The 25,565-nt window shown below is 35.1% G+C and overlaps 2 protein-coding genes across 2 annotated transcripts; one reads left to right on the top strand and one right to left on the bottom strand.

Annotated features, from left to right (window-relative positions):
- The first annotated feature begins 419 nt into the window (after window positions 1–419).
- Window positions 420–5,700, top strand: LOC132311477 (serine--glyoxylate aminotransferase). Its single transcript, XM_059809381.1, has 6 exons — window positions 420–575; window positions 1,297–1,510; window positions 2,159–2,443; window positions 4,067–4,433; window positions 4,975–5,185; window positions 5,378–5,700. The coding sequence occupies exons 2-6, from the start codon at window positions 1,306–1,308 to the stop codon at window positions 5,513–5,515; spliced, it is 1,206 nt and encodes a 401-aa protein (XP_059665364.1). The 5' UTR covers window positions 420–575; window positions 1,297–1,305; the 3' UTR covers window positions 5,516–5,700.
- A 3,773-nt stretch (window positions 5,701–9,473) lies between these two features.
- Window positions 9,474–23,149, bottom strand: LOC132314066 (sanguinarine reductase). Its single transcript, XM_059812981.1, has 10 exons — window positions 23,141–23,149; window positions 22,624–23,038; window positions 20,196–20,308; window positions 19,977–20,030; window positions 19,787–19,871; window positions 18,921–19,026; window positions 15,287–15,373; window positions 15,052–15,149; window positions 10,575–10,684; window positions 9,474–9,767 (listed from the first exon to the last, which is right to left on the bottom strand). Exons 1-10 carry the CDS (start codon window positions 23,147–23,149, stop codon window positions 9,702–9,704), a joined length of 1,143 nt encoding a protein of 380 aa, XP_059668964.1. The 3' UTR covers window positions 9,474–9,701.
- Window positions 23,150–25,565: the final 2,416 nt, after the last annotated feature.

Below are 25,565 nucleotides of genomic sequence, written 5' to 3'. Positions count from 1 at the left end.
TTCTCCCACGTTACCCAATGCCTTTTCCTTCCCACGTTAATCAATGTCAGGCATTCCAAGTCCCTCATTGCTTTAAAAGACCAAAAACAGTATCAACAGGCCTGTGGCCTGACGGTATAAGGCTCCTACTTTCTAAAGGGAGGTCAGGGGTTCGAACCTTAGTGGAGACAGTGTATGTGAGTTCCAACTAAGAAAAAATAAAAAATAAAAATAACAAAAACAGTGGGATGGGTGTATATCAAAAGAAATGGGTATCATATCCAAATATGCAGAGATATTAAGGGTGTTGGTGCAAATAGTAGTCATTTTTCCTGTTTTGGTTGCACAAAACCAAATATCATACTACTACCACTAAATTTCTTGTGCTCGTCCTTAGCCGCAAGATTTGACATATGCAGACCCTTATCTGCCACGTTGGACATATGTGGGACCCACATGCTATTGGTCTCCCGCGCTCATATAAACTCGCAGATTCCTTTGGCCCTTTTTATCACCCTCCACTTTCCCTCTGCCAAAGTTAGGGGGCGTCAAAGTTTACGCCAGATTTAGAGAGAGAAAGAGAGACATTTCAGAAGGTAATCTGTTATTCTTAATCACCTGAATTCTGTATATATTTTATATATCGGTATTTAATTTTATGTATATGTGTATATATTATATATTTATATACACACATTTTTGCATGTGTATACGACATATTCTTCCTAAATTTAGCAGAAACTTTGCTCATAATTCCCATGAATTAATGTTTTTTTATTTATTTAATTGTTGTTTTGCTTCTTCCACCGATAATTTGTTCTTTTTGATTAAATAAGTGTAGTATATTTGTATATCTGGTCAGCGCAAGATTATGAGAGAAAAAGACTAGAGACTGACCTAACTTTTGGTATAATTTTGCATAAACTGATTGCTTTTAAAACTAAAACCATGTTTTCACGCTTATTAAGTTATAGGATTTGACCAAACAATAACTAAAATCTTTAGTAGTGAACCCTATGTCTTAAAAGTTGCTAAATTGCATTTTACAGTAATTTTTGCCCATCCAAATTTTTAATTGAAAATCTACTTCCACTAGGCTAGTACAAGGTTTTAAGTTTCTCAGCTTCATAATTGAGAACCTTAATACTTCAAAAAAGTGAAAAATGATATAATAAAGTATATCTAATTGGGTTGAGAGGCTAGAGAGTGAAATCACAGTTCAATTTGAAACTACGATTGATATCTTTTATGGGTATTTCTAGCTGAGGTTTTTTGACACACAGTTCTTCAAATTTCACTTCAACCCTGTAATTTCAGGAGGGAAAGATGGACTACGTTAATGGACCTGGAAGGAACCATCTCTTTGTTCCAGGGCCTGTCAACATCCCGGAACAGGTCCTTCGTGCAATGAACCGAAACAATGAGGATTATCGCTCTCCAGCCATACCAGCAATGACCAGAACCCTCCTTGAGGATGTCAAGAAGATTTTCAAGACTACTAGTGGAACCCCATTTCTGATCCCAACCACAGGTACCGTTTTGAATCTTTTGATATGGGATATAGCAATTATTCTTTTAATATGATGCACATAGATATGTTTGAATTTCGATGTTCATGCTATACTTGATGCTTATTTACCTCAAATGAGTCCATTAGTTATTGTTTTCATTCAAAATTATGATATTTGGTACCATAAAGAAGTCAGTTTTAGGATTCAAGAAATTACTTCTTTTTAATTACTAAACATGTTATCAATTCTTTGTTGTTACTCTCTAGTGAGCTAATTTTGTTACATACTGCTACATTGCACAAATTGGGCATAAGAAGAACCATTTCGATTTATTAATAAAAAGTTTCATGGTCTCCCTGAGGTGATTCAGGATAATTCTAGTCATGTAAAGTGATTTTAGCAGGTTAAGTTAGCTTTACACATTGTTATATTCAGTACTAAAAGGATCTACATATTTGGGAAGACTTTTTCTTTTTCAGTTTTTGGCCTAAAAAATTGTTCACCAAGTGCAGATTGGTCTTTTCTGTGAAACTGTTTCAAATGATGAATTTAGGCTGTCAAATGCAACATTTTCTTGGAATGTAATGTATTAAGACTTCATGTTTCAACTAGACTTTGCATTGTTGGTTACTCTTGATTTGCAAGATGATGTTGCTGTTTTGGTACAGGCACTGGTGCATGGGAAAGTGCACTTACAAACACACTGTCTCCTGGCGATCGAATCATTTCGTTCCTTATTGGCCAATTCAGTTTGCTGTGGATTGATCAGCAGCAACGCCTGAACTTCAATGTTGATGTGGTCGAAAGTGACTGGGGCCAAGGTGCCAATCTTGAAGTTTTGGCATCAAAACTAGCAGCAGATACTGCCCATTCTATCAAGGCCATTTGCATTGTGCACAATGAGACAGCTACTGGAGTAACCAACAACTTGTCTGCTGTGAGAAAAATACTCGGTGAGTATTTATTTTAGGCCACATTGTGTAGAGTTCATTGCTTAATTTATCTCATCTTATGATCTCCAGAATTCATTTTCAATTATACTGATAACATGCCTTTTAACTGGATTACTCAAATTGTGAAATGTGTGAATTTATCTACATAACCCAAATGAGTATAAGGAGATTCCTACTTAAAAGCCAGTTTTCTTCTGTACTATGTTTGAAAACTGTTCATATTCAGGCCATCAAGAAAGCCAAATAATTAAATACACGGTTTATTTTCGATGGAGACAATCAGTTCTTGACGCTACATCAATTACAAAATGCATACGCACATAATGAACACATTCATATTTGTCAGTGTATGACAGATTTTAATTAACAAGATGTCTCTGTTTTTCACCGTAGACACAATAACTCAATAATTTGATCTATTGACAGCATTGTTGTGGTTTTCTTCTACCAATTATGGCTCTCCCTTCACCACCCCCACGGGGATGGTCTACAGGGTTCGTCACTACTGTCCTCTTACTACATGATGCTTAATCAAGATAGGATTAATAAGAACCAATTAGATCGGCCTTAGTTTGTGTTTTCTCTTCATTGGAGGGAATTTGGCCCGATCCTCTTATAATGGTACTAAATTGGCAAAGATGAACAACATTAGCTTGGTACTCAATGCATTGGCTTTGAATGAAAAAAATATATCGGAAGCTCCAGAGGGTTACAAGATCAAAAGTTAGACGGATTAAGAGTGAAAAACTTTATGGGAAATGAGTGAAACTCTTTCTCCATCAAGGCTTTTGTGGGACCGCAATCCATATTAGTGATGAAGTGAGATGTTTTTTGCTCCCTGGCATTAATGCTTCACCTTGTTATATAAGCTATGAAGTAAGATTTTGTTCAAACTCCAATTTACTTTATTTGCCTTGTTCCTGCTATTTGAAATTCTGGAAATATCAAGTATTAATTAGTACCTGCGAGGCTGCAACAGTTTAGCTGATTATAGTGCATTTCTTTTGAGTGCTTTATTCTTATGGAAAGGCCATTTAATTAAAGTTTTTCATGTATATATAAATTGCATTTGTATGCACTTCTAATGGCTATGAATTGTTTTTGAAGTAAAGGTTTAAGCATTGTGTTTTTAGTTGAAGTGTTATTATGTACCTGGCTTGGCAATGTGTGCTGTTGTACTTCAGCTTCTGATTACAATACTTTAATCTCAGAATGTTATGTCTGCTACCTTCTATTCTTAGTTATTGATAATTAATGTAAACTTCTGTTAAACACGGATAATAAAACATCACTAAGCTGATAAACTGGAGTTTAAGTGAACCATAACTGTCTGGAATCCTCATACACAATACCATGCTAATTCACATTTTTCACTGCTTCATGTCAATTTTATTTTATTCTGTTAAATGGCTTGCGTAGTTGCTAATGTGTTTGTGTTTGCTTTCTTGATGCATGTGTCGTCATTGGCCTCAAAGCTGTACTTCAATCTCATTTCACTTGATGCTTTTCAGTTTTATTATTTTTTCATTTTCCTTTCGGTTGACAGCTCCTTTGCTTTCCTTTTCCTTGCCTCTATCTTTCTGGATATATAAATCGGTCTCAAATTTATTACGTTTATCGCAGATGACTACCGGCATCCAGCACTCTTCCTTGTTGATGGGGTGTCCTCCATATGCGCACTTGATTTCCGCATGGATGAATGGGGTATAGACGTGGCTTTAACTGGCTCTCAAAAAGCTCTCTCTCTTCCCACTGGAATGGGAATTGTGTGTGCAAGCCCCAAAGCTCTTGAGGCCTCTCAAACTGCAAAATCGGTGAGAGTTTTCTTCGACTGGAAGGACTACTTGAAGTTCTATAAGATGGGAACATTTTGGCCTTATACTCCTTCCATCCAACTGTTGTATGGGCTGAGAACAGCCTTGGATCTCATTTTTGAAGAAGGACTGGACAATGTGATTGCAAGGCATGGCCGCCTTGGCAAAGCAACAAGGTAAGGCAGTTTCTCCCTCATAATTGATGACGAATCTATAGAATATTTCGAGAAGTCTCAAATGTCCCCTATATTTCATCAAGCAAGGTACTGTGCATTATCATTAGCATCCCAACTAATTCCAGGATTAATTACATATTTAATCATTTTATAGTACAATATTCTTGGTCTATGCATTTCTTTACTAACAGAGGCAGCTTTTCCCAACCTCAATTTCATTCTCGAATCTTGCCCAACGTAAATTATAAAATGCTCGTGTATATATTTGTGTTTAAGATATACTAGGAGTCAAAGCCTATAGTAGAAAAGAATGGAAGAAGAGACTCAATTTAATAACATGGCCGAACAATTCAAAATGGGATCAAGGCAAGGATGTTGATAAACTATATATTCCTTGTCGTCAGTGAATTTGAAGTGAAAGCATTACCATATCCCAATATCTATCATTGTGCTTCTAATGCTTTGTCAAGGTATTTCCGTTGTTTTTCGTTGCTATTGTATTTGATAGAAAATGAGAAGTATTTTCAATTTCAAAATGCAGGCTTGCTGTGGAGGCATGGGGTTTGAAGAACTGCACACAAAAGGAGGAATGGTTTAGCGACACGGTTACTGCTGTGGTTGTTCCTCCATATATTGATAGTTCGGAAATTGTCAGAAGGGGATGGAGGAGATACAATTTAAGCTTAGGTCTCGGACTGAACAAAGTCGCTGGAAAGGTGTTCAGGATAGGGCATCTTGGCAACCTAAATGATGTATGTTTTCTTAATCATATCCTTTGTTTACCTTTCCCTATGTTCAGTATCAAAGCAACAGCAAATATTTACTCTCCAGTAAACTTCTTGTTGCAATAACGTCGGAAATATTCACAAAAAGCACAATCGATCGAGTAGAAATTCCCTTTTCCGGCTGATTTATGTACTTGTTCGTGAATTTTTGTTTCGCAGTTGCAATTGCTTGGCTGTCTTGCTGGTGTGGAGATGGTACTCAAGGACGTGGGTTACCCGGTCAAGCTTGGGAGCGGAGTTGCAGCTGCTTGTGCATACCTACAGAACACCATTCCCATGATTCCTTCCAGGATTTGATTACTCTTCCATGCATGGAACGACTTTCCCTTCGTCGCTTGCTTCAGGGTACTTGTAAAAATGCATATTCTTCTATCTCTGTTGGCACTCTTTTGAGGCTTCCTGAATCTATAAGATACTGTTTTTTTATGTATTACGTTGTATTTAAATGTTGGAACCAATTAAATGTTGTTTCCTTGATCAAACCTCTGTGCCTGTTTTTTTGTCTTCAATTTTAATAGCCTGTGTGTTTTGATCTGAGAGGTAAACTTACACAAGATTTTGAAATCTATAGGATGCATGGAAGCATAGAGAAGGGGATAGGATTGGGATTAGCAAAATTATTATACATGTGCTTTAAAAGCCAAACAATGTAGATCATGAATGTATATCACAAACCTCTCTAATATCACTCCTTCATGAACTCAGTTATTTCCTAACCATCAGATGTTGTTCAGTTTTGACCTAAAAACCTGTTGGTGGAGAAGAGAGATTTATGGGTTTTATTCTATTTCCTTAATTGATATGGTGAGCAGTTGATGGTAATTTCCTTAAATCGCGGTCCCTACTTTTTCTTTAATTAGGATGACATTGTAACTATTTATCATGCTTCTGTAATCTCCATTGAGACATACTAAATAAGAAGAATCCTTATCTCTTCTCCTTGGACGTAAACCCTAGTTACTTAGTTACTGAACCTCTCCTACCCTAAGAAGAATCCTTATCTCTTCTCCTTGGACGTAAACCCTAGTTACTTAGTTACTGAACCTCTCCTACCCTAAACGTAAACCTTAGTTACTGAACCACGTAATATTCGTGTATCACTAAAAATAAGTACAATAAAAATGCACGGGAATCACTTCTTTTAAGTTGGATGAAAGAGAATTTTGTTTGTAACCCTTTGAATTCCAGTCCTAGGGAAAATCACATTGCACAGCCATTAATTACATTGCAACAACGCTAACTACATGGTGAAATGTTCATAGATTAATATGGACCAATCAGACTTATTAAGGTCCATACAAATTAGGCCTCTAACTGATTCTTGTGTAGATTATATATGGGAGGAGGAGCAGCACCAATGAATTCACAGATTGAAGAATATCAAAAAATTTTTTTCTCTCTCCAAAGAAATGTAGGGTGTCCAATTTCATCAAAAACAGGACTATTCCACTCTAATACATTGAATGGATAATGCTATTCAGACAAAGGGGCGGAGCCATTATATGCCTCGGGCACTTGCCTCCTCTGGCCTGCCCCGCCCACTATAGATATAGAAAAAAAATTATATTTTATATGTGTGTATATGGAAATTTTTATATAATGCCCCCTCAAATTATTAGTTTTAAAATTATCTATTATTTTTCTAGTTTTTTTTCCTAATTTACTCTTCAAACTCCTTTAAAAAAATTAAATTTTAATTATTTCCTTTTTAAGTTGTCATTTTTCTTATTGTTTTCCCTTCTACTCCTTTAAATATATATTTTTTTTCCCTTCCACTCCTTTAAATAATTTTTTTTTCTTAACATTGTGCGCCCTAAACTAAAATCCTTGCTCCGTTCCTCTTCAGATCTAATAGTCAAGTCGAAAATTCTAACCGAGAATTTCTATATTCGAATAGATTGGATAGGGCGAAAGTTAGATTTGAGAACCCAACTTATATTGTACATTACATCACGGACTTATATATATGACCCATTTGTTACGAAAGATGTACACTCCCTGTTTCAAAAAAAAATGTCTCTTAAAAGTAATTTTTTTTTTCTCTTTTTTTCCACACACATGGAAACATATAACATAATGATCCCACATTTACCCAACTAAGAGAAATCTCATATCTCCTTTTTCCCTCCCCAAATCTTCCTTGTCCTTACCCTATTTTTCTTCCTTGTCGTTACCCTTTTGTTACATCTGTTAATCATTTATTTTCATTGCGCAAATTTACAAAGAAAAGAAAAAATTAGGATCATTTGGAGAACAAATATTTGGTATTGGTTGAATCACGTTTTCATTAAAGAAAAGATAACAAATGGTTGGTATTGGTGGAGTCATGTTTTCATTGGGCAAGGGAACAATTGCCTCCAGTGTCTCCAGTAATACCATGTCACGTAATATCACTAATCAATTATATATTATAATATTAAGTAAAAATATATCATTTAAGTGATTCTATTATTACTTGTTAGCATTTAAATAGTCAGTCTTACCATGCATTGATATCACTGTTGATAATCTCTCCCTCTCGGTGTAAATAGTTTTTCTTTCATACCACGCGTTGGCATATCTTGTTCAGATTTGTGTAAAGTATGCTTTGAGTTTTTAGCCTCAAAAAGCAATTTATATTTATTGTGATGTTGCGGATTGAATATGATATCGGATCGCGTTGCAACCCGATAACTCATTGGACGAACTTTGGATGAACCCAAGCCCATGACTCGTGAGCCCAAGCCCACCAAAGTTCTAGGGGTTTGGAAGCTTGGTTCCAAAGAAATTTTTTAACCCCTTTTTGCTCATAGGTCGTAAGTCCTAATTATTACTCTATTGTAACTCGATATATAACCAACATGAGAGACTTTGAAATTCATATAGAATAGACCGTATGACTGAAACTTGTAATTTCTAATTTTACACATAATAAAGGCTTTTGTTGAATCTCCTTCGTAGACGTAGACTTTGCTAAATCAAATATAAATCTTTGTATTATTTGTATTTTTTATGTAGTGTATTTACTTTTCTGTCAATGTTTCGTAATTTTGCTGCGTTTGTCGTTAACATTTATTTTGTTTAAATATTTCTTTGTATCTTTTTCAGGGCATTCCATCTATTTTTCCTCTAATTTTATCAATTCATGGAAGCACAAATGCACGATAGTTTGACCTCACAACTCAAGGTCAAATACAAATCAAGCATGCAAAAAATGACTGAAATAATACATTTCTTGAGTTTGGATTGATAACTACAAATGAATCTAATTGTACATGAACTCAGAGCTCAATTCAATACCCATTAATTTCCTCGTTTCATCATTAACCAATTCGAGCAATATCGTCATAATTATAATTCCTAATTCTTATATATATATATATATTCTAAGGTAATAAATGTTAGATTAATACATGCATATGGTCGAAACCTGACTATCCAAAGTCCACGGGAGACGCTTCTAAGAAATAGCGACGTTAATAGGGATCCAAAAGATAAATCCTTGAAGTCTCGCTTTCGAATCACACTCTTAACTTGAATTGCATGTGTGTTGTAGAACCGATACGCGTCTTCTAAAAAATAAAAAACAAAAACTCACGGGAGACACTAATCTAATGACATCCTCAATGTATTTAATGATGCAATTTGTTGAGAAGGTTTTTTTTTTTTTTTTTTTTAATAAAAAAATTTAAGGCAGAGAGCGGCCAAACTTGAACAAATTACAGTTTGACCTAGCCACCCTCAAATAGCCAGATATTAAAGCTCAACTTGGTCGCTCATTTTGAAATTGTACTGGACCATTTAAACTGTCGTATACTTCTCTTCTGCACCCACAACATTATTTCCTCCCAAATCGTTAAAGAAAATGAGGGAATGAACCCTTCAAATAATACCACAGATTGAGCGTATAAAGTTTTTTTTTTTTTTTTTTTTTTCTCGCACCCACTGTATATATTATGCCTCCACCGAGGCTTGAACACTCAGACCTATTTGAAGAGGAGAGATTATACCATCTTGGCAGTGCCCATTTGATAATCTACCATTTCCTTCCTCCTTTTCTTCTTTAATCAATACAAAAGAAGAGGAGGGCTTGTTCCTTCCCAAGGAATACATTTTCCACCCCTCATATGTTCCCTTAATTCCAATTTTCCATCCCTAATGCCAAATTAATAGGCAGGCTTCATCAGGTTAAGCATATATTCCAAACTCTATGGTGTCCAACTATCTAAAGTTAACTATAGGCATCCTTCTTGGCCAAACTGCTCAAGGGAAAAGATTGATAGGAACTGATTTAAGCAACCTTTATTTCCTTACAAGTTCAGCAACAATGTATATTTACACACACTTAGCGCATTCTTGCTAGGGACTCCAATGTTTTATGCTGGTAAATAATAAGAAGAAAATTACAACTATTCACAATTCACCATCGCCGGGTTTTAGCACTTACTGGCCACTTGGAGTATCTTCATGGATGTAGTGATCGGATTAAACATTGTGAGAGCAGTCATTGAACTGTGGCAGCTTTAAATAACTCCCGCCATTTCTGCAGATCACTTCCAGGTCCCTCCCCCTGCACAATTTCATACTATTTCAGTCCATGAAGATGAAGAGAGCTTTCCTAACATGGCAGCTTTTAGAAATCATTCAGAAATCAAAGTTTAATCAAATAACAAATATTTACTGCAGAGATGATGTACACAGCATGAAAAAAGATGTGAATGTGATGATAATGAACTAACAGACATTTTAAGTTAAGGCCACCTTTGTAATTAAAAAAGAGATTACTTAGAAACTATCTGAAAACCATTCATCACAAAGCCAAATAGTCATTATCATGATGGAAGAAAAAGCAATAACAATCAACAGTAATGTTCATGTCTGAAACATGAAATGTGCTAGGACGAGCAGTTCGGCATTTCATGGAAAGAGAACGACCCCTTGTGTCTCATACAGCATTGAAGTGAATCCGCTTAATTTTTCAAAGCAAGTGAACGAAGTCTATTCCATACTATTTAAGCATTTATAGGATATGTTAGGGTTTTCTAGATATAGTGCCACACTGCCACTTACTGTTTTTGCCAGGGAGGGGAGGATGGGGTGAGTCGAACTTGGGCTCCCACACACAGGGGAGTGCCTCTACCAATTGGGCTACCCAGCTCACCCCCACTTATTGTCAACTATCATTTTTCTAATAATTAATCTAGTTTCTCAAGGTACCTTCAATTATGTTCTATGATGATTCAAATGGCAACATCCGAAACAATGGTGTTAGCATATATTAATCATACACTATTGAAGTGGGATTAATCTGGTATACTTGGGGTGTCAAAAACACTCACCAGAACAATATTTCAATCAGCGTAAGGTAATTAATTACCTGAACAGAGTTAACTTCATAAATTTCGCCTTGAGTAAATTCTACGTCCAATGCCTGTATGCAAGCTTCAGCAACTACAAGTCTGCTAGCCTCTCCAACAAGTTTATCTCCTGAAAATAATATGCAAAACCAACACGTGCATAAACACAAAATGTAACATTATCACAAATTTAGAAAAACTAATGGCACACACATTAGTGGACAGGAAGTAAATGAAAATATTCTCATCTTCCACTATTGTATTACAAAGCAAGAAAAATTGGTATTCTTCAGAACTACAGCAACAAATTATAAAGTATAATTATTGATCATCCACAAGTTGAAGCAAATTCTAACATATCATTGCACTGGTCTGTACCAGACTCCAACCAAGAAGTTGTAGCTTGACTAGTTATACTTATATGCAGCTATGTCAATGCCCGTTGGCTCTGTTAACCCGTCTTTTGAATGTGGAAGCAGACTCTAACATATTGTTTAACTGGTTTGCACCACAGTCCAACCAAGATGGAGAAAAAAAGGTAAATCTATCGGCACAAGTGCTGCTCGGTTCAACCTCATTCAAAAGACAGGTTAACAGGGCCAAACTATGGCTTCAACATAGCTGCATCAAAGCATAACAAGTCAACCTATGACATCTTTGTAGATATATGACTTATTCATAGATACAACCCTAAATAGCACCATATTTCTCTTTATCTCATTCAAGTTTTGTTTCCAACAGTCCAATGTAAATGAACCAAAAAAAGGCATTCTAAGAAATTATAATGGCCATGTAATGAGGATTGTGATGACAAATGTCTAAAAGCTATTTGTGGGTATATACCAAACACAAAGACGTGGTGGTCAATATAACCAGACAAATCCACACAAGGTGGCAAAATCAAAATGTAAAGTTCCCCAGGATAAACCTTGAGGCCGATAGTGTGTCTCAAGATATCTTCCCCACAAATAAACCTCGAGACCAACAGGCAACGGGTACACTTCCACATAGATAAACCAACATGTACACTTCCATGGGGTCTTCCCCATATATAGACCTCATATTATAATTCAGTAAATTTTTTATTTTTTATTTTTTTTTTATAAGTAAAATGTATTAGAAGGCATTCAAAAGGAGAACGCGTCCCAAGCGATACAAAAAACAAAACGGAACCTATGATCTCAAAAAGCCCAAAAGGTCCACAATATCCTCAATAGAAGAATAATCTCTCCCCCAACCCCAACAAAAAAAGAGAGTACAAATAATAGAATATTTCAGCACCCCAATGGAGGACTCCTTCCCGTCAAAGGATCTTCTATTCCGCTCTTTCCAAAGGCTCGACCAAACGCAAAAAGAGGTCACCCTCCAAAAGTTTCTCGCCTGAGCTCCCACCCATTGGCCCCTCCAAATATCCAGCAATTCCCGAGAAGTCCGAGGCATGACCTAATGAATACCAAACAGACCAAAAATAAGACTCCAACAGTCATGAGCCACAGGACAATGCAGCAGCAAGTGTGATCCACTGACTCCAAGCTGCAGTCCACACAAAAAAGGCCACCCTAAGAGGCGCCTTGGACAACCACACCGTCTTCCACGGGAAGGTAGAGCCATGAAAACTAGAGAGGCACACAAAAAAAGACCGGACCTGAAACATCCCCTAAGATGAAGGCACCCAAATCAGGGAATCTGCACCAGTGCCCTCCACCTCCTGTCTGTACAGGAGAGCCAACAAGCCAATGACATCATCCAACTCCCAATCCTGAAAAGATTGCCGGAATCGCACATCCCAAGACAACCTCCCGCTATCAAGGCAATAACAGTTAGCAACCATAGCATGTTTGTTAACAGCAATTCTGAACAGCCTTGGGAATAAAAGAGCCAAAGGCCTATCCTCGCACCAGGAGTCCTCCCAATACTGGACATACCTTCCATCCCGAACTCTGAATCTAATATGTTTGGAAAATTTGTCCCATCCCTTTCCAATGGCCCCCACACCCCCACTCCACTAGCAAGACCTGACTGGCCTATCTGACCACCCCCCTCTCTCCTCCCCAAAGCGACATGAAATAACCCTTCTCCATAATCTATGCCTTTCACTGCCGAATCACCAAAGCCACTTGCCAAGGAGAGCACTATTGAAGGGGGCCAATCTCCTAATCCCAAGCCTGCCTAACTGAAAAGGCTTGCAAACCTACTCCCATCTGACAAGATGCTACTTAAACTCCTCTCCACGACCCCCCCAAAGGAAGTTTCGTCGAAGCATCTCAAGGCGTCCAACAACAGAGGCTGGGATCCGAAAGAGAGAAAGAATATACATTGGGAGGCTTGACAAGATGCTTTTCACTAACGTAACTTTACCACCCTTGAAGAGAGATTGCTTTTTCCAACCAGTTAATCTTCTTTCAACCCGCTCAATCACCTGGTCCGAACTTCCCACCCTCCTGGCCGAGTCCCCCAGTGGCAAACCCAAGTACGAGATAGGGAAGCGTTGCGTCCCACCCTAAAACAACAACCAAAGTGTCCACCTCCTGAACCTCCTCCACAGGGACAAGCACACTCTTACCCATGTTGACTTTCAAACCAGAGATAGCCTGAAAGCAAACCAAAACACATTACAATTCGGTAAATTCTTGCCCACCAATAAAAATCAAAGCACAACTCATGGAGATATTCCCTATAGATAAACCTCGAAGTGCATCTTAAGGAATTCTTCCACATAGATAAACCTTGAAGTGCATCTCAAGGAGCTCTTTCCCACATATGAACCTCAAATAGATAAGAACACTGGAATAGTAGGAAGCATGATCATGAAGGATACCTAGTGGCCATTATGGTGAAATCCTTTATGAAGGAGATACATTAGTTACATTTATGTATGAAAAATTCAAATCTGGTGATATAACGCAGGGTGGTCTTCCAAAAGTGGAACATTTGTAACTCCAATATTTCTCCAAATGGGATACAGGATACTTAGTTGGTTTCTCAGGGCCGAGGTTGAGAATAATAGCTCGTTTGAGTATTCAAGTGCTCAAACTTATTTCGAGGGAAAAAGTCACCATACACCATAACAAAGGCTTCGAGTGCACATTTTGTCATCCCATCAATCATATTAAAAACCCAACCACCCACATTTAACAAGATTACGAAAAATCTGAGAAAACCTAAAGAATAGGTATAAATTGATAATATCTCAAAATTATATTGACTAAGAGTTGTTACCATAGAGAAAAGGGGTTGTCCTTTTATAATATAGCCAAAAGTGACATCTAATCTTCCCTACACAGCCTTTTATCCTTTTCACTTTCCTAAAACGTACTAAGAACAGAAATGACTCTTCGAGTTCTTCAAGGCACTTTCTAAGACATCATTAATCATTTGCATCATCAACAAAAACTTCAAAGCCAGTAGATAAAATCCCAAGCCAACGACCTGATTCTCACGTACTGCACACCTTATCTTTTGTCCACAATTCCACTTCAATAAAAGTTGGAAGTTATAGAATAAACGTTCCCAGCCATGTTACATGGACTTTTCAAAAGTAGTTGAAGTACTTGTTCTCGGACATGGGTATGGGATAGGTATCCGACACTTCTGGGTGCATGTCCAATGATTCAATTTTATTATATAATTGCTTCAAAATGAGTGAAATGTCCACATTAAACACTATGTAACATACACAAATTATTTTAATCTATAAAATAAAATGACAATATTAGATAATATGAATATTTAGCAGTCTCCCTATGTCCTTCTATTTGGGAATTTGATATGTCTGATGCTTGGATACATACCCGTTCTCGACAGACTACCGAGTCTAGGTAACATAGGTTCCCAGAGGCCGAGACATATATTCATTTTCATAAAGCTAGAGAAACAGAAAAATAAATAAGAGACTGCTTAGGCCGAAATAATAATAATGACGACCACACTTCCTAAGAAGAAAGAGATGATGAGGAATACAAAGGTCTCCCTTCCTAAACTTCCACAAGGCGGACTTTTTGATTGACCTCAACAAAATATTTATTCACCTCGTTCTCCAAGAGAATCTTTACATCACTTTCACATATTGCCGGCATGTAGTCGAATTTTCCTACCAAAACCACAATCCATTTAATATGGCCGCACTTGCCCCTTAATTTACTATACAAGCATATTATGGATTTCACCCCTGTAGTTTGAGCACATAATATTCAAAGTTTTCATGCTCATACAAAATAACATTAGTTTTTAGAAGTTTTCTTTAGCTAATAAATCTTTAAATAAACTTCAATGATTTTTGAATTGAAGTTCAAACGCCATATTAAAAATTAAGTTGGTATTACCAGCATCTTCAGTCATAATTTTGTTGTATGCTAAGTTTTGGTGCGGGCAAAGGATCCATGATTGACTCATCAGATAAATAATTCTTTGTGGTAATAGAGGAACATCTTTAGATCCTAAAGAACAAAAAAATAAAAAAAATTATATTCTTCTATCTAGTAAAACTGAATCGTATACCTCGACCAATAAGGACTGCACGCCGTTGCCCAGCGGTAGCTTTGATTAGTGTGTTCAAATCATATGATGTGTATGGTCCATCTGTCAATCTACCAGGTCTAGTATAAAAAAGAGTGTAGCATAAGTAAAGACTAAAGGATAAAAAAAAATGCACATGCTTATTGAAATGTCTCCATAATCCATACGATAGATGTCTATTTCTATCAATTAAAAGACGAAATTAGGTGTCACAGACCTGATTATGGTGAACGGAATACCAGAATCACGAACAAAGTCCTCCCCCATCTTCTTATACTTGAGAACGCCAAAAAGGTTCATGATACTATGAGGATAACGGAAGGGATTAGAAAACAGGCAGACAAATTTGATTTATTTCATGAAAAAGCACTGTTGTGGAGTTCATCTCCAATTTAGCTTCGCAGCAAAGAGAGAATAATTTAGACCTGGGGTATACAAGATACTCTATATGTTGAATTGGATGGGTAGACGCACTATGTTTTATAGATACTCTAAATGTTGAATTGGATGGGTACACTATGTTTTATAGTTAACTTCTTAAATAATTTGAGATAAAATATGCAAAGAGACTTATCTGCGTACGTATGTGTTTTCTTTTTTATTATGACTCCAAATGCATCATCATCATCAGCACCATCATCAACCTTGCCCTTATCCCATATGGATGGGATCGGTCACATGAATTTCTTTTTCCATCCTTTCCTATTATACACCAGGTCCAGGCTTAAATTTTAATTTTTGAAGATGTTTTTAATACTTCATCATGTAAGCTTTGGTCGGCCTCTTTGTCGCTTACCTTCTAAACAAACAACTCTTCCTCTTTATCCAATGACTCTAAATGCACGTGTTCCAGAAATACCACTTCAACATTCAATAGTTTGAATTACTTATAAAAAAAGGCATTCAGTAATTTAGATTTTTTTTAAAATCACTAGACATTTATAAGCAGAAAACCAGTTTATGCCGGAAAATGCTTGTATGCTTGAAAACCTAGAGGCCGAGTGAATTACATTTATGATTATAGGCAAGTCACTCAACTTAACCCAACAAAGCCTTTGTCCCATCTTCTTGGCTACATGGGATCGGCTTATGACTATATGCAAGTAAAGATATAAATAATATATGCTTATATGCACATCTCTTGGCTTATAAGATATTACAAAGCACATCTCTCAGCTCATAATCAATTTATAATCACTTCAACACTAGAAAATGTTGTCTTAGGGTTCTATAAACATAAGCATGGTACAAGAGACAGAATTACAGAACTGTAAGAGAGATTACAGCTTTATTTTCCAACCACAAGTGAGGTTCTTCATAGAATACCCTATATTATTGCATGATTGAGTTCTACAACAAGGAGCTTCATTGCATACTTGAAGATGGGTCAACCACTACACCTACACATCAGAAGCTTAGACGACTAGTCATTGGAGATCAAATCACCGATTAGAGAAGAGGATTGAATGAGGATCAGATCTATTAACGAGTGGACCGTGTGCCTAGAGACTCAAGTCAAGAGTTTGGTGGATCAATCTGTGCCAAGAGGTACTTATCAAAAAAAAATCTGTGCCAAGAGGTAATTTGTGTTCTGGGTTTGGGAGCTGTTACCCTAGTTGTAATTTTTTTCTCATAATGAAGTTGGTTTTCATGGACTAAATTCTGTGGTTTTTCTCTGTTGGGGTTTTCCACGTAAATTTGGTGTGTTCATGTGATTGTTTTATTTTGCTCTTACTGCTTTGATTATCTTCTCATATTTGAATAATCAATTGGACACAACAAACCAATACATAAATATAAAGGGATTCAAATTAATAATTGGTATAATTAAAATTTAATTCAGAAATCAGTTATAGACAGTTAGGGTTTCAAAAATTTTACAGACCTATTTTCCCCCTCTATGTCTAGCTGGGGCTTTCAAATACTCTCACATCAGAACCTCGGGATCATGGTCCTTACACTTAACAGGTTGTAATACTTTCGAGTTATACAGATTACAAATAGCTAAGGTGCCCAAAGACCTATTTAATGAACATGTATATAAAAACGACCTATTTAACAAACGTGTTAATCATATCGAACCATATACAACTCGAACACAATTACACCTAACTTAACCACTAGATTCTTCATTTTCGAGTCAGGTTCACGGATTATTTCACAAATTTGCCACCCCAAGTGTAACAATTATAAATGTAATGTATAATAAACAAAATATACAAGCCTAGAAATTAAAGAATAATTAATTGCTATCCAAAAAGGTCCCAATAGGCAGATTCACCCTCCCTATTCCAACTAAACAGAATGCCCAAAGAATTATTTTTCACCTACAAATAAATTCCTCCATTCCTTCAAAAGACTGCCCATTCTTCTCCCCCAAAATGCACCACATAAAGTACAAAAAGGTGGCTTTACATGTGTGCCTTTTCGCCCGCCTAAGTCCACCACTCCACCTCCCATCCAACTATCAAGAACTTCTGCTACTCATCCAAGGAACATCCACCTCATGTTATACAAACTCAAATAAACAGTATGGCATACAAAATTTACATATTTGGCCTTAAATAGTTGGGCAAGGTTCAGTTAACCAGAAGCGTTCTAATTGTGTAAATAATGAGAGATTTAATACCAAAAAATATTGGAACTTATGAGTTCAAGCCTTAAAGGCTTAGATGACTATTCTCAACCTCTAACTTTGCTTAATGCATTTTATAAGATCTTACCTAAACTAGTTTTGAGGGTCAATTCCTATGATTATTTTTTTTGCTTAATTATTGTGCTATGGCTTCAATTTGTAACTTTAAAATTTTAAAGAAGTCTCGTGTTTTCTTTCTCTTTTTCTTTTTCTTGTTTGAGTTTTAATATGTGATTTTTAAATGCTTTCAATATATATATATATTTTTTTTGGGGGTCCAAAGGTGACAATTAACAACACAATAGGTTATAGCCTCCTTCATAACCATAAACCCAACACCCTGATGGAGGCACAATTCAATTCCACTGGTTTCATACTCGTTATTCAATGTTGATTTAAGAATTGATATTGGTTTAGATAATGGTGGAACGAAACCTACTAGCACAGTCACACAAACATAGAAAAAGCTATGGAAAATAATATTCATCATTCAGTATACCTCCTTAAACTTCTTAAAATTGTTATATGGATTTATTTGAGGATTCACATTATACCTGGAAAAATAATTTGATTTTTTTCTCATTAATTTAGAAATCATAGGAAATTCATATTTAACCATTGTTGGAAAGATAGAAGATAAATGCTCAAGATAAAAAAAAATTTGAAAAAATTAGCACATAGAAAAAGCTTGCTCTTTAGAAATCATAGGAAATTCATATTTAACAATTGTTGGAAAGATGGAAGATAAATGCTCAAGATAAAAAAACATTAAAAAAAAAATTAGCACATAGAAAAAGCTTGCTCCTTTCTTGTATGTTCTATGGGTTCTTCTCCTACTTTTTCTATAGAAATACATTATCCTCGGTAGTCATAAAGTAAAAACATATCCACTTTTGTCTCCTCCTCATTTGATTAACCATGAAATGAAACAGTTCTTATGGAAGATTTAAATGACTAAAAGGATGTCTCAACAAGGAAGATTTCGTAAAATCAACCTCCATAAGAAGGAGTAAAAAGCAAAAGGCGAACAGAAAATGTGAGCTCTTTCAGAAGTTCTCAAAGGATTTGTCAGTTTTGAGCCAAAGATTTAATAGAAAAATTACATGAGTTAGTTCTGACCAAAATACTTCTATATGATCTTATGCATATTTCAAAACTGAAATTGCATAAAAATCAACACTACAAAAAAAAACATACAACCTAGAAGTGGCCGTACCTCCAGGGTAGTTCATTGAACTTGGTTACTCCAATTGATGAAACAAGAACAATCCTTCTCAATGTTGAAGGCAGCGCAGAGACGAGATTTTTCACGCCTTCCCAATCTTCAATCGCAAAATATACAGTCAACAGCATCAAAGGTATTAAAGAGGCATGCATGCTTATAGACAGATCCAGGCACAAAACATTAGACCATCCAGGATCCAAGGCTGTTTGCATTTATGTTATACACATACGAAAGTATATGGACAAGGGATAATACAAGGATTTTGTATATTCAAATTGCTATAACAAAGTCAAAGTATTGCTTCCAAGAGAAGTCAAACCAAGTATATTTTTACAAAATAATTTTAAGGGAACCACCAAATTTTAGTGAATTTTTCTCGACTTTCAATGGGTTATATGAGTGTTCTGTTAGTTTCAGGTAACTCAGTTATCCGATAGAGTTATTATTGACAGTTAAATCCATATTTTAATAAGTCTTAATTAATATGAATAAAAATAAAAATAAAATAAAAACTATTTGCAGGATTATAACTGCATTCCAAAACAATTGCAGCATTTACTGTGGTGGTTGCAGTCAGTTCAGATATGTAAGTATATAGTCCATAGAATGTTAATTGTGAGTTCCCTATGTGTTATGAATGAAAATGTCTCTGTTTTCAATTTGCAACAATTATACCCTTTTCATCTTCTCCCACAGTGCTCTACTACCGCATAGTCACTCCATTTTATACCAAACAAGTTTATTCGTATTGATAATATAGAAAATGATAACTTATCAAAAAAAAATAATAATAATATAGAAAATGATAGACCTCTACTTACTAATTTAAGATTCATTCCACAAAATATGATTCTTACCTGTTCGTTCCGGTGTATTATCTCCATACCATCGCCTCGACGGAAATGCCGTTGTTCCCGTGCAACAAATAACATGTGTGACACCCTATAAGACAAGGTTTCTAAAATAAATATCTTTTCAAGTATCATCTACAAGCACACATTTCATACAGAAGGAAACATTTTAAATAATCCAAATCAAAGCACAAACCTCAAATATAGATGGATCCAGATCTGCTGGGTTTCGAGTGTCCCCTATCCTTACCTATCAAGTTTTAAAAACTACAATAACTATAAAATTTTATATCCTGAGGAAAGAAAACAACTTTGAAGCAAGAATTTTTGTTTTAAAAAATAACAGGAGGAAAAAGAAACAAACTTTTAATTGTCAACAATCGGTCATGCATTAGACAGATAGAAGCTGAAATACCTGTAACATTTCCTCGTCTTGTTTACCAAACAGAGCAGTAGCTTTCTCAAGATCTCGAAGTAGTAGGCGTACTTTTATATTCCGCTTGAGCAATGATGCTACAATCAACTGTCCTGTGTAGAGAATTTCTATGGCATATTAGCAACAACTTTTACAGAACATATAATCAATAAAATTAGAAGGAAAATAAGTTACAGGATAATGTTCTCATTTTGGAGTTTTTGTATCCTGGAAGACTTCCAATCTCCAGTTAATTACAAAATCCTGTCTCCCATTTCTAAGCATAGCCCATTTGTTGGTACATCATGGCAAAGGAGACAATGATACCAGATGCTAAGCTCTAATTCAACATGAGAGCTGCAGAATGGGGACGTGGTTGCAAAAATGTCTCAATCAATAGACTTAGAGGGGGATAAATAGGCCAAGTTTTCTCTTTTTGTTGTTTTTAATCATAGTCCAATTTTTAGTGAATTAAAATGTAAATAATAATAACCAACAGGTCATTGGCCTAACGGTATCAGGCCTTACTTCCCAAAGAGAGGTTAGGAGTTCAAGCATCAGTGGAGAAATATGTGTGTGTGAATACCAACTAAGAAAAAATAATGTAAATAATAAGCCAACACACAATAGCAAGAAAAATAAAAAGCAAGGAGAGAGAGATAACAACATTGTTTTTTATGTGGGAAACCTCAACGAGGAAAAACCAGAGAGACTAGTCATCTTAGGCAAACTAATCTACTATATCAAGAAAGAGTACAACAAGTTCTAATGCCTTCTGAATTGCTCTCCACGAGTCGTCGATCCCAGTGTCTTTGAGATAAACTACCATTGATTTTCCTTCAATGGCAGAGTCCTCCGACTCCAGTGTCTTGGCAATCACCAGCAACACTAATCCATGTCGATGCAAACAACTCACAATGAACCACTTTTTAGAGTGATCAAGACGCTTTTCTCCTTCGACAAGTGCATGAGATGAAATTAACTAAAATCTGTTGAACTGATTGTTTTTGAATATTGGTAGTTTAGCTCAAATTCACACGATCATGGATGAATGTCACACTGAAAATCCTCGTGTACAAGTTTGTGATTTATTTGAAAGAAAAGAAAAAAAATATCAGAAAAATCTCAGCTAATTTTTTTCCTCAAAAAGCTCTAAAATTTTCAGTAATAATTCTCCACTAAAAAAGGGCATAGCTGAGCTTTAATATGCATAAAGCCTTTGATTTTCAGTTGAAAAAGTCTTCTAAAATCATTGGAAGAAGTCTCTAATAGGTTAAGAAGAAGTTGGTTCAAAATAGGATCATATCTCTAAGTCCTTAAATTGAGAAGTATCCCACTGACGCAAATAAAAACACCATCAGTGCAACAGCTCACTAGAATTAAAAACAATTTCAACAGAGACTAGTTCCACATGTGCAAGAGAAACACCACCAGTTGAACTGCCTACTACTGGAATTCAAATACAGTAGTCCAATAGCCATTTCAACCGTTGTAACTAAAAAATAAATCAGTTCAATCTTGCACCTTCTAAATGAACTCCATCCATCTTCTATGTTTTAGAAACAAAATTCATAAACATCAAGTGTCCTAACCACGCCCATCTTACCTGACCTAATGGGTGTGTTGAATCAACGTATTTTTAGGTATGATGTCTTCGAAGATCAATCCACACTTGACATTTAAAACTTCCATACTTAAAAATAAAATTGCAATTCAATATAGTGGTTTCGGACTGAAGTTTGCCAACACACTATTACATTCCTAACATGTGGATATTATCATGTGCATGCCTCATTTCACATATTCTTTTTCACTTTATTTTTATGATATTAATTTTTTTTCATTTTCTTTTTGTTTATTTTATCATTGCAGTGTCCTTCCTCACTGCAGGCAATTTCTACCATTAGAGGCATAAGCGTATCTCCTGGTATAATTTTTTTCAACAAATTCAAAATGGGTTTCTCACCAACAGAATTTTTTCAAATATATCAAACTGGTTACTTGACATATCCATAAATAAATAAATAAATAAATTAATTAAAACAATAAATTTAAACAAAAAACAAAAAAACTATATAATTAAAGATTTTTTGTTTTATCGACAGTCACCTCTATTTTCACAATCATGAAAATCAACAAAAGCACACCCAAAATTATAGTATGCATACAATACAAGTGCAGCGCACAGGACACAAAAATTCCACAATCAAAGAGTCCGCATAATCGCATTATTACATCAACAAAATCACATCCAAAATCGAAATAAACATCCAGATTAGAGTGCTATATATATAATCAACAGACCTCTCAAGAGCACCCAAAACCAAAACAAATTAAAAAATATGAAAAAAAATTTCAATATCAGATTGCAATATAATACACACACTGATACACATACTGCCAACAGTAGGTGTCCAGAAATGCTTACCGACGCCGCCAGAGCCGCCAACAACAAGAATAAGTTTGGTGGAAGCAGGAGATGTGGTTTGGGAATCCCTGGTAGACTCTGAATTTGGGGATTGAATCAATTCTTCTTTCACAGCATGACAGAGTGATGATGATGATACTCTCGCTCTAGAGCTTGAAATTATCGTAAAGCAACGATACCCAGAAGAGGAACTCGATTGCAGAAGAGGAGAAAGAGGGATTCTTTGAGGAGGTTTTGGGAATTTTTCGCTGCAAACTGGCAGTTCAGTAATGGGAGTGAATGAGAGTTTGGAAGCCATGAGCGAGCGATAGAGCAACAAATAAATGTGGTGCTCTTTTACTCGTTTAAGCTTTGAAGATGTATTATTACTGCAATGCCCTCGAAAATCAAATATTTCAAAAAATAAATAAATACTCTAAATAAAATAGGAATTTGAGCAAATACTTGTAAAGGTGTGGTGGTTGTTCGAGTGGTAAATGATTATAGGTTGAAATCCTTTTTCCCTAATTCCACTAACTAGAGACATTTCTTACTAGGTTAAAATTGTTTATAGTGAAAATTTCACTAACTGCAAACATTTTTTACTAGGTTAAAATTGTTTATAGGGAAAGAGTCAGAATTTTATTCGGCGCACATTATAAGTATTATATACTATAATATATATTTACAATATAATATATCTGTATATAAGTATATATATATATATAGAGAATGAGAAAGTGATATTTTTTAAATTAAATTAATTTACAGATATAAAATATAAGTATTAAGGAAATAATTTAGGAGAAAATAATATGAAATATATATAGAATTTTATAAAGAATTAGAAAATTCAGGAAGGGTACTTTCTATATTTTAATTAAAAAATATATTTATTTTTATAAAATATATATAGAATTTAATAGAGGGAGAAAATCTAGGAGGGGCACGTTCCCGGGGTCCTTATCCCTGGGACTTGATATATTTTTACTCTGGTTTAGAATAAATACTCTTCACCTTCTGTTATGAAAACCAGAATAAATACTGTTCACCTTCTGTTATGAAAGATGACAAAGTATAGTACACTGAATTATCCTCTCGTATTTGTTTGTTGATGTAATTCAAGTGAATTAATGTATTTTTCCCTTCTCAATGTGTGTGACACTGCCTACACGGATATTTTGGTCATTGGCGAAAGGAATTGAGTTTTTCTTTCGGTGATCAATTTTTAGTGTAGATTTTGTGAGCCACACCATTCCAACCCCTGTTTGTGGTCTAAACCACAATATTGATAGAGTGGCTCTCATTCTATGGCAAATAAGCTCCCACGTAGCTTTTATAACTAATCGTAGTGGATTGAGAAATGAGAACCAGTCATGTTTTATACAATTTTAAATTAAAAGCTTAAAATATAAAAATGGGTGAATTACAAACCTACCCTTCGACATAACAAATTTATACGATCCTACTTCCTTGATTCAAAATTACACTTACTTATCTTGTTATTAGTATTTGTAGCATATTTCTCCTCTACGTTAAAAGTCAACAAAGTCATGGAATCTACTTCATTAACAAAATTAGATTTTAGAATTGTCCTTATTTTTCACTTTGATATCACGTTTAGAACTAAAAAAATATATAATCATTGTTGAGGACAGTAAGGGTAAATCACCCAATAAAAATCATACTAATTTCTTCATCCACTTATGAAAAGTATAGTGTGGATAATTGAAATATCTCACCCTATTTTATTTTTTTAGTTTAGTCATTAATGTGATAAAAAGGCTGTCTCAGGACTCAATGTTGCCAATATCCTGAAAGCTCATTCCTTGTATTATAACTTTATGTGGAAATTTTACATTTATTTTTTATTAGAAAAAATTACAAAGCATTAGCAAACTAATAATAATAGTGTTTGGCCGCATTGTTTACGTGCTTTATAAAAATAAATTAAAAATTAAAAAAAAAAAAAAAAAGACCAACACCCAACAATGAAGATTACACGAGTTTGCTTTGTTTGTCACTCCGAACTATAAAATTAGGACAATTATCTGAAATTAGATATTTTTTAAATTGAGTTTTCAAAAAAAAAATTCTCAAAAAGTGTCGCTAAATAGATTTTTGTACAAGTTTCTGATTTTCAATTTTCAAAAAATTAGAAAACTACTAAAAAAAAAAAAAAAAATTTGATCCAACGCCCCAAATCCCAAGATCTGGTGCACTAAACAAGTAAATCCAAACCCTATCCGAGAACTCAGGCAACAAATGTGGAAGTTAAGGTCAAAACAGTCATAATGCAGAAATTAAGGGTAAAATAGTCATTTCATGACAAATATAGAAGAAGGGATGTGTACTATTGGATAACTTGTTCAAAATTCTACAATATAGGCTCAAGAATGACTCAATTCGGGTTTAAAACGAGAGATATGGCCATTTGAAGAAAATGGGTCAAATGCACAAGTAGTGGTCAATACTCGAGCACTGGGACCAAAGCTTGAGTATTGAAGAAAAATGCTTGAGCATAAGGAAGGTTATGGTGATAAAATTCTCGGAAAAAGGAGAGACCTAAAAACCCTAGAAAATGCTAAACAGACCTGGAAATGATGCATAGGCACATAAATGCCAACTTGGTACCAAAAAATGCAATGAACCAAGTGGAAAGTCCACCCCAACACTTGTAAACCATGACATTTAACATTATGTACAAGTATGTGTATAAGAATGCATACAAAGTGTGCAATAAACGTATTCCGTACATTGAAACTAAAATGGCTTTATGGCATTAAATACATCATTTAAACAAATTTAAATATGCGTTGTGATTGTGACTACATCAACTAATTATATCCATTAATTAAATTTACAATATCCAAGATAATGATCATACAACACGACAATAATTAAACATATACATCAAGCTACATTTCTAAAACAAATATGAGATGCGTCCTCGTCATTAGCCT

Source organism: Cornus florida, unplaced genomic scaffold (genome assembly GCF_030987335.1).
Source record: "Cornus florida cultivar Cherokee Brave unplaced genomic scaffold, ASM3098733v1 CherokeeBrave_3.0.0_Hap2_Chr06, whole genome shotgun sequence".
NCBI classification, from domain to species: Eukaryota; Viridiplantae; Streptophyta; class Magnoliopsida; order Cornales; family Cornaceae; genus Cornus; species Cornus florida.
This window is presented reverse-complemented; position numbering and strand designations above follow the sequence as displayed.

Coding starts and splice junctions, on each gene's coding strand:
- LOC132311477 (XM_059809381.1), top strand. CDS start 1,306: ATGGACTACGTTAATGGACCTGGAAGGAACCATCTCTTTGTTCCAGGG. Junction 1,511..2,158: donor ATTTCTGATCCCAACCACAG/GTACCGTTTTGA, acceptor GTTTTGGTACAG/GCACTGGTGCATGGGAAAGT. Junction 2,444..4,066: donor TGCTGTGAGAAAAATACTCG/GTGAGTATTTAT, acceptor CGTTTATCGCAG/ATGACTACCGGCATCCAGCA.
- LOC132314066 (XM_059812981.1), bottom strand. Junction 10,685..15,051: donor TGCAGTCCTTATTGGTCGAG/GTATACGATTCA, acceptor TATTATTTTCAG/GAGATAAACTTGTTGGAGAG. Junction 9,768..10,574: donor ATGAAGTTAACTCTGTTCAG/GTAATTAATTAC, acceptor GAAATTGTGCAG/GGGGAGGGACCTGGAAGTGA.